The sequence below is a fragment of the Oncorhynchus mykiss genome, chromosome 9, assembly GCF_057628025.1.
Source record: "Oncorhynchus mykiss isolate SJ-2025 chromosome 9, ASM5762802v1, whole genome shotgun sequence".
NCBI classification, from domain to species: domain Eukaryota; kingdom Metazoa; phylum Chordata; class Actinopteri; order Salmoniformes; family Salmonidae; genus Oncorhynchus; species Oncorhynchus mykiss.
The window spans coordinates 84,016,521-84,025,795 of record NC_143030.1 but is presented as its reverse complement, the minus strand read 5'-3'; the positions used below and the strand labels follow the sequence as shown (position 1 = coordinate 84,025,795).

The following is a 9,275-nucleotide window of genomic DNA, read 5'->3' as shown; positions in this document are numbered from 1 at the left end:
CAGTCGGGGGATCCAAACTAATTTTACCGACACTTTCCTCGTCCTCACCTCATCTCATCCTACAATTTGGTGATCCCCTTGAATGTTCATGTTGCTTGTTCCATGTTCCCAGTAAAACTACCTTTCCCATTATGCTCCACGGTAGGCTAGTTATTGCGGAGAAAATTTTACAGCCATCATATTCAATTTAAAATACACGATTACTAACCATATTTCACGTGTGACGCCAAAAGTGTTTACCCAAATCAAAAATATAACCGGAGTGTTTTTATCCTAATTCTCCAGGCGAAGCGTCTGTATGACGCACCGGATGTCTCTCTAACTTCCTTTCCTCCTTTCGGTGAGTTCGTGTTCACATGGCGGTGTCTGCCTCTCTTCAAAACATTCTACAAACTCTACCATCTTTCTAGCGTATAACCTCAGTTTCCTTTCGTAATAAGTGTTTGTTTTGTGTGTTATTTATACAGATTGCAGCTATGGGTCGCCGGCCAGCCCGATGGTGAGGTTTTTTGTCACATGATTTTTATAGCTCGGGATTGAAGTATGTCGCTGGATGAAAATGCAAAATGGAGGATATGTCCGCACCATGTGCATTAATGATCCAGCTACCTATATTTGCGTTTTTGCTGTCAAGTAATTTACTCGCATAGCCAATCCTTGTGCTGTCATAACTAGATAACTAGATGGGCTGTTACACAATTGTCGACGAAGTCACGGTCAGTCACTTAGGTAACATGGTGTTGAATGTAGCTCGTTGGCATTTAGATTGGAGACTTTTATCTCCCTCACCAACTTCAAACATCTGCTATCTGAGCAGCTAACCGATCGCTGCAGCTGTACATAGTCCATCGGTAAATAGCCCACCCAATTTACCTACCTCATCCCCATACTGTTTTTATTTATTTACTTTTCTGCTCTTTTGCACACCAATATCTCTGTACATGACCATCTGATCATTTATCACTCCAGTGTTAATCTGCTAAATTGTAATTATTCGCCTACCTCATGCCTTTTGCACACATTGTATATAGACTCCCCTTTTTTCTACTGTGTTATTGACTTGTTAATTGTTTACTCCATGTGTAACTCTGTGTTGTCTGTTCACACTGCTATGCTTTATCTTGGCCAGGTCGCAGTTGTAAATGAGAACTTGTTCTCAACTAGCCTACCTGGTTAAATAAAGGTGAAATGTAAAAAAAAGTTACTAGTTGGTAGGCTAACCGCTAATGGCACAAACCAGCATAGTTAACTAGCCATTGAAGCCTGTCCGTGGCTGAACGGTTATAAAGGTTATTAGTGTCGTACATCGGCCTGTGATTACACAGCATATAACGTTGTTTTTTTTACCACACAGTATAAAAATGCATGAACATGTGTAAACATCCTTAGTGTCATTTGAACTGACTTCATCACACACCTGCAGTGTATTTAGCCAATCAGTCTGCAGTGTGGTTCTGGTGTATAATTACAGCAGACAGTACCTGTTTGCCTATGAGGCCCGCTGGGAGGTGTTGGCCCTTTAAGAGACTTGCCTTCACACCCTGAAACGTGGCTGTTTCTGCCAGACCGCTGATCACTTAAATGACGTTGTTGACCTTTTCCTGTGTTGAATGTGAAGGCAGCTGATATAATCACTTGACAAACCAAACATTGAAAGATGACGGCATGTGGCCTGGTACTGTGGCTGGTCAACAGATAATTGTTTCAAGCCATCTCTCTCCCACAGCTATCGCTACTGCAAGAACAAGCCCTACCCCAAGTCCCGCTTCTGTCGTGGTGTGCCTGGTAAAGCCCTTGTCCTTACTTTCTCCTCTCCTTGGTTATTCCCCAATACCCACTCAGACATGCCTTGAACAGTGATGTGCAGACATGGTCGTAATCGTATCTGTAAGTTGATAGTTGGTGGCTCCTGAAAATACAACTCGGATAATTACAAAAAAATAATTCTGAAAATTGCCCATAAGTTACGATACTAGTTCTGTCCGACTACTCGGCACCGTGTTCTGAACTGCAGCTCATGACGCTGACCAGTCTCGCTGCCGTGCGGTTCTGGTGTTCAATGGCTGCAGACAGTGACTCTGTGGTTGTGTATGAGGCCAGCTGGGAGGTGCTGGCCCCTTTAAGGGACCGCTGAGACAAAACGTGACCTGTCAACTATTCCCTGTATGTAATGTGCTCTGCTCTCTGTCCTCTCCTGTATGTAATGTGCTCTGCTCTCTGTCCCTTCCTGTATGTAATGTGCTCTGCTCTATGTAGATCCTAAGATCAGGATCTTTGACCTGGGCAGGAAGAAGGCCAGGGTGGATGAGTTCCCTCTGTGTGGTCACATGGTCTCTGACGAGTACGAGCAGCTGTCCTCTGAAGGTGAGGGCACAGGTCATCTCTGGGGCACACATCACAAAAACATGTTGTCTTCTGAAAGGCTAGGTTGGATCTAATCTCACATTCATGTACTTTCTAAATCTCTCCATCTCCTCTGTAGCTCTGGAGGCAGCCTGTGTTAACTCTCCCATCTCTCCTCTGGAGGCAGTCTGTGTTAACTCTCCCATCTCTCCTCTGGAGGCAGTCTGTGTTAACTCTCCCATCTCTCCTCTGGAGGCAGTCTGTTAACTCTCCCATCTCTCCTCTGGAGGCAGTCTGTGTTAACTCTCCCATCTCTCCTCTGGAGGCAGTCTGTGTTAACTCTCCCATCTCTCCTCTGGAGGCAGCCTGTGTTAACTCTCCCATCTGTCCTCTGGAGGCAGTCTGTGTTAACTCTCCCATCTGTCCTCTGGAGGCAGCCTGTGTTAACTCTCCCATCTCTCTTCTAGCTCTGGAGGCAGCAGCCTGTTTTAACTCTCCCATCTCTCTTCTAGCTCTGGAGGCAGCCCGTATCTGTGCCAACAAGTACATGGTGAAGACTTGTGGAAAAGACGGTTTCCACATCCGGGTCCGCCTGCACCCCTTCCATGTCATCCGTATCAACAAGATGTTGTCCTGCGCTGGGGCTGACAGGTACAGCACTGTTCTAAACTCCTAAAACACACCTGCACCCCTTCCATGTCATCCGTATCAACAAGATGTTGTCCTGCGCTGGGGCTGACAGGTACAGCACTGTTCTAACCTCCTAAAACACACCTGCAGCTTATTAAGCCGACCAGTCCCGCTGACGTGCGGTTCTGGTGTGCAATGGCTGCAGACAGTAACTCTGTGGTTGTGTATGAGGCCAGCTGGGAGGTGCTGGCCCCTTTAAGGGACCGCTGAGACAACGCTTTACAACTGGTGCTGTGTTTCAGACCAGGACTGACTGGGCCGGGGGTTGTGGACCGGGACTGACTGGGCCGGGGGTTGTGGACCGGGACTGACTGGGCCGGGGGTTGTGGACCGGGACTGACTTACTGACTGGACCGGGACTGACTTACTGACTGGACCGGGACTGACTGACTGGACCGGGACTGACTGACTGACTGACTGGACCGGGACTGACTTACTGACTGACTGACTGGACCCTGACTGACTGGGTCGGGACTGACTGGCTGGCTGGGCTGGGGGTTGTGGGCCGGGACTGACTGACTGACTGGGCCGGGGGTTGTGGGCCGGGACTGACTGACTGACTGACTGGGCTGGGGGTTGTGGGCCGGGACTGACTGGGCCGGGGGTTGTGGACCGGGCCGGGGGTTGTGGACCGGGACTGACTTAGGGACTGACTGACTGGCTGGGCTGGGGGTTGTGGACCGGGACTGACTGACTGGCTGGGCTGGGGGTTGTGGGCCGGGACTGACTGACTGGGGGTTGTGGACCGGGACTGACTGACTGGCTGGGTTGGGGGTTGTGGGCCGGGACTGACTGACTGGGCTGGGGGTTGTGGGCCGGGACTGACTGGGCTGGGGGTTGTGGGCCGAGACTGACTGACTGGGCTGGGGGTTGTGGGCCGGGACTGACTGGGCTGGGGGGTTGTGGGCCGGGACTGACTGACTGACTGGGCTGGGGGGTTGTGGGCTGGGACTGACTGACTGGGGGTTGTGGACTGCTCTGTCTGCTGGTAATATGGACACGGTGCTGCTCCATGTCAATGACCAGCCTCTGGTCAACAGTAGTGTACTGTAGAGAATAGGGCGCCATGTGGCCATTGGGTAATTAGCATTGATGTTTTACCGTACATGCAGAATGTATTCAAAATGACCCTCAGTCTGGTTCCTCTCCAGGTTTCTTCCTGCTCTAGTTTCCCTGGTCTCTGCTTGCTGTAAAGCACAATAGCTATTCCTTGTCAGTAATGTGTTGCCTGTAGTAATGAGACGTGTTTTGTTCTGTGTTTCTAGGCTCCAGACAGGGATGCGTGGTGCGTTCGGTAAACCCCTGGGCACCGTGGCCCGTGTTAGAATCGGTCAGGTGATCATGTCTGTCCGCACCAAGGCCAGCAACAAGGAGCACATTATCGAGGCTCTCCGCAGGGCCAAGTTCAAGTTCCCCGGACGCCAGAAGGTAACACACTGAATATACATTTGAAATGCGGACACTTGTATGAGTAGCTACACACTGGGGTAACTGGTGTCGATCATTGTGAGAATATATAGATGAGATTTGAAAGTCTTAAACACTCATTGTGCGCTGTTAGACCCCTGCAGCTCATTAATCTGGCCAGTCCCGCCTCTGTGCGGTTCTGGTGTTCAATGGCTGCAGACAGTGACTCTGTGGTTGTGTATGAGGCCAGCTGGGAGGTGCTGGCCCCTTTAAGGGACTGCTGAGACAAAACTAGCTATATTTCCTTCACTGAGGAAAAATGGTTGCCTCTGGATAACATCTGATCACTCTCTCCTTTCTCTCTCCCAGATCCACATGTCTAAGAAGTACGGCTTCACTAAGTTCAACGCGGTAGACTTTGACCAAATGATGGCTGAAAAGCGTGTGATTCCTGATGGCTGTGGGGTGAAGTACATCCCTTCGACTGGTCCTCTGGCTCGCTGGAAGAAGATTCACGCCATCTAGACACCCAACTACAGACGGTCTAGACGGGCACAGAAACATCCAAAAGATCAGAGACATGGAGGAGGAACAGCTAGCCAATAAAAGTGCATTGTTGAATATAAAACGGACCTGAGTTGCCTTCCGTTATTCTGAGCTTCACTGCTGATTTCAGATGACTTGAAGGTTGTGGGTAAAATAAATACTGGTTTGGTGTTGGACCTAAATGAACAATGACATAAGCTAGTGTACGATTAGTTAAGTACTAGTGTTAAAATAACTGACGCCTTAATTTCTGTGAAGCGGGTGATCTCATGTCACAGCATTTCTAAAGCACTCTGCACCAGAGGCTCTGTTAGTCTGGATTTGGTCAACAATGCACATCGGTGTAGTTGCTGGAGTAACAGAGTTTTAGGCCTGACTAATGCAGTGTTTCACAAACTAGGGGTTGCCTGATTTGAAAATTGGTTGTGAGAAACAAACAATTGTACTTGATTCATAGGTCAGTCACCTCCGGTAGATGTGATTCTGATCAACTACTTTGTTTTATTTCTGCATGTGGTGTTTTAAGGTACAACATATGACCTCCATCACTGAAAGATGACTCTGGTTTCCCTCTACCATGCCTAAGCTGCGCCGAACTCAGGACAGTGGGAGGGAGAACATGACCCTTTCTGATGCCCTTCAAACAGTGTCTAAAGTACTGACTTGTAATACAGCTCAAATTAAAAGTAAACCTTGGTTGTTGATTACATCACCTATGTCTCATCTAAATGGGGTAACGGGCCAGTGATTGCCAACTCCCGGACTAATACCAGAAATTTTGCAAAAAAAAATATTTTTCCCGGGCATCTTTTCCCAAGTTCCCACAGATGTGGTGTTAATTATTAAAGTTGTCAGTGATTTAATATATAGGGCAGCAGCCTCTCTGTGCTATTGATGCCTGTTTTTCCCAGCAGCCTCTCTGTGCTATTGATGCCTATTTAACAGTCTGATAGCCGTGAGATAGAAGCCTGTTTTTCCCAGCAGCCTCTCTGTGCTATTGATGCCTGTTTTTCCCAGCAGCCTCTCTGTGCTATTGATGCCTGTTTTTCCCAGCAGCCTCTCTGTGCCTATTTAACAGTCTGATAGCCGTGAGATAGAAGCCTGTTTTTCCCAGCAGCCTCTCTGTGCTATTGATGCCTATTTAACAGTGATAGCCGTGAGATAGAAGCCTGTTTCTCTGTCCACGTTTTGATGCACCTGTACAGGTGTTGTGTTCTGCCCAACACATCACCGGGGGCAACCTACCTGCCCTCCAGGATCCAATGTCATAGGAAGGCCAAGAAGATCATCAAGGACAACAACCACCCGAGCCACGGCCTGTTCACCCTGCTATCATCCAAAAGGCGAGGTCAGCCTCTGGAGAGCCCTGTGGTTGGGTCTAGGGTGTGCGATAATAATTTAGTTCAGTTATATTTGCTTTCTTGGGTACAGGAACAACGGTGGCCATCTTAAAGCATGTGGGGACAGCCGCCTCGGATAGGGAGAGATTGAATAACACTCCACCCAACTGGTCTGCGCATGCTCTGAGGACGCGGCTAGGGATGCCGCCTGGGCCGGCCTTGCGAGGGTTAACACGCTTAAATGTCTTACTCACGTTGGCCACGGGAAGGAGGGCCCACAGTCCTTGGTAGCGGGCCGCATTCGTGGCACTGTGTTGTCCTCCAAGTGGGCAAAGAAGGTGTTTAGCTTGTCTGGAAGCAAGACGTCGGTGTCCAGGACGTGGCTGGTTTCCCCTCTGTAGTTCGTGATTGTCTGTAGCAGTTGAATTGAGACTCCACTTTGTCTCTATACTGATGTCTTAAAGTCCAAAGACATAAAAAAGAAGCCGGAGGAAGGAGAGATGACAAAGGAATTCAGTTTACTGTTTTAACTGTGGATTAATTAACAGAGTAGAGGACCTTGTGCATTTCAGGTAAAATTACAACCCAGCACAAATTAGCTAGCAGCTAGCTATATTGCCATAAATGTTTAATGCTTTTCCACATGTCCCCAAATTAATATAATTGGTTCAGAGTTTGTTTTGATATTTTAACCTGCATGACTTGGTCATGTCTGGTGTGGGGGTAAAAAAAATCAACATGCGCGCGATGGCGCATGCAGGCGCATCCAGTTTGGTCAGCATGTTAGACTACAGCCTACAACTACTAATTCCACAGAGTGGTGGGTCCTGTTAGACTATAGCCTACAACTAGTGATACCACAGAGTGGTGGGTCCTGTTAGACTACAGCCTACAACTAGTGATACCACAGAGTGGTGGGCCCTGTTAGACTATAGCCTACAACTAGTGATACCACAGAGTGGTGGGCCCTGTTAGACTACAGCCTACAACTAGTGATACCACAGAGTGGTGGGCCCTGTTAGACTACAGCCTACAACTAGTGATACCACAGAGTGGTGGGCCATGTTAGACTACAGCCTACAACTAGTGATACCACAGAGTAGTGGGCCCTGTTAGACTAGTAATACCACAGAGTGGTGGGCCATGTTAGACTACAGCCTACAACTAGTGATACCACAGAGTGGTGGGCCCTGTTAGACTACAGCCTACAACTAGTGATACCACAGAGTGGTGGGCCCTGTTAGACTACAGCCTACAACTAGTGATACCACAGAGTGGTGGGCCCTGTTAGACTATAGCCTACAACTAGTGATACCACAGAGTGGTGGGCCCTGTTAGACTACAGCCTACAACTAGTGATACCACAGAGTGGTGGGCCCTGTTAGACTAGTAATACCACAGAGTGGTGGGCCCTGTTAGACAGCCTACAACTAGTGATACACACAGAGTGGTGGGCCCTGTTAGACTACAGCCTACAACTAGTAATACCACAGAGTGGTGGGCCCTGTTAGACTAGTAATACCACAGAGTGGTGGGCCCTGTTAGACTAGTAATACCACAGAGTGGTGGGCCCTGTTAGACAGCCTACAACTAGTGATACACACAGAGTGGTGGGCCCTGTTAGACTACAGCCTACAACTAGTAATACCACAGAGTGGTGGGCCCTGTTAGACTAGTAATACCACAGAGTGGTGGGCCCTGTTAGACTAGTAATACCACAGAGTGGTGGGCCCTGTTAGACTAGTAATACCACAGAGTGGTGGGCCCTGTTAGACTACAGCCTACAACTAGTGATACCACAGAGTAGTGGGCCCTGTTAGACTATAGCCTACAACTAGTAATACCACAGAGTGGTTGGTCATGTTAGACTACAGCCTACAACTAGTGATACCACAGAGTGGTGGGCCCTGTTAGACTATAGTCTACAACTAGTAATACCACAGAGTGGTGGGCCCTGTTAGACTAGTAATACCACAGAGTGGTGGGCCCTGTTAGACTAGTAATACCACAGAGTGGTGGGCCCTGTTAGACTACAGCCTACAACTAGTGATACCACAGAGTAGTGGGCCCTGTTAGACTATAGTCTACAACTAGTAATACCACAGAGTGGTGGGTCCTGTTAGACTACAGCCTACAACTAGTGATACCACAGAGTGGTGGGTCCTGTTAGACTATAGTCTACAACTAGTAATACCACAGAGTGGTGGGCCCTGTTAGACTAGTAATACAACAGAGTGGTGGGCCCTGTTAGACTACAGCCTACAACTAGTGATACCACAGAGTAGTGGGCCCTGTTAGACTATAGTCTACAACTAGTAATACCACAGAGTGGTGGGTCCTGTTAGACTACAGCCTACAACTAGTGATACCACAGAGTGGTGGGTCATGTTAGACTATAGCCTACTGCAAACTACTGCTGTTTGTTCCTGAACTGGCCGAATGGCAGAACTGTCCTTCAGCATCACAAGTTGGTTCAACTTCTTTAACAACACCATGAAAGAACTGAATATAATAGCATAACAGGCCTATAACGTTACTCTTACACCAAAAACAGCTTATTTCCAATTAGATTTTAGGACGGTTAGTTGAAGCTGAATAATCAAAAAATATATATATCATGCGCCAAAACTGAACGGAACGAGCCACTAGGCAGGATATCTGCTTTGATTGAAACAAAATACAAATAGCTAATAGTTAGTTAAAACCCTCTGCTTTGATTCGCTCACGAAACAATCATTTAATATCTAAATGTATATTCCCATGAAACTGATCAATCAAAATCATTGGCATGGAGATGCAGTTTGGACGTTAAACGTGAAGAATTTGCCTATCATTCCCGATGGACAAGTGATGATGGCCTATTTCTAAATTAGATATGCCTAACTTGGTGTTTGAGGGTTTTAATTTAAAAAAAATCACACCACTGATCATCGGACGTCACAGATAATA

General features: G+C 47.7%; 1 protein-coding gene and 3 non-coding genes across 6 annotated transcripts; all 4 read left to right on the top strand.

Moving 5' to 3' along the window:
- The first annotated feature begins 285 nt into the window (after positions 1 to 285).
- rpl10 (ribosomal protein L10) lies at positions 286 to 5,068 on the top strand. 3 transcript variants are annotated; one of them, XM_021592996.3, is made up of 6 exons: positions 286 to 499; positions 1,727 to 1,785; positions 2,257 to 2,364; positions 2,856 to 2,994; positions 4,299 to 4,461; positions 4,810 to 5,068. In XM_021592996.3, the coding sequence occupies exons 1-6, from the start codon at positions 477 to 479 to the stop codon at positions 4,963 to 4,965; spliced, it is 648 nt and encodes a 215-aa protein (XP_021448671.1). In that variant the 5' UTR covers positions 286 to 476; the 3' UTR covers positions 4,966 to 5,068. The 3 variants fall into 3 exon arrangements, with proteins under 3 accessions (XP_021448671.1, XP_090041729.1, XP_090041730.1); XM_090185603.1 differs by having other exon boundaries at positions 330 to 851; XM_090185604.1 differs by having other exon boundaries at positions 467 to 499; positions 2,856 to 3,085.
- On the top strand, positions 2,009 to 2,141 carry LOC118966236 (small nucleolar RNA SNORA70). The gene has a single exon (XR_005053495.2). It is a non-coding gene; the product is annotated as a small nucleolar RNA SNORA70 (small nucleolar RNA).
- On the top strand, positions 3,118 to 3,250 carry LOC118966235 (small nucleolar RNA SNORA70). The gene has a single exon (XR_005053494.2). It is a non-coding gene; the product is annotated as a small nucleolar RNA SNORA70 (small nucleolar RNA).
- Positions 4,599 to 4,731, top strand: LOC118966237 (small nucleolar RNA SNORA70). Its single transcript, XR_005053496.2, has one exon. It is a non-coding gene; the product is annotated as a small nucleolar RNA SNORA70 (small nucleolar RNA).
- Positions 5,069 to 9,275: the final 4,207 nt, after the last annotated feature.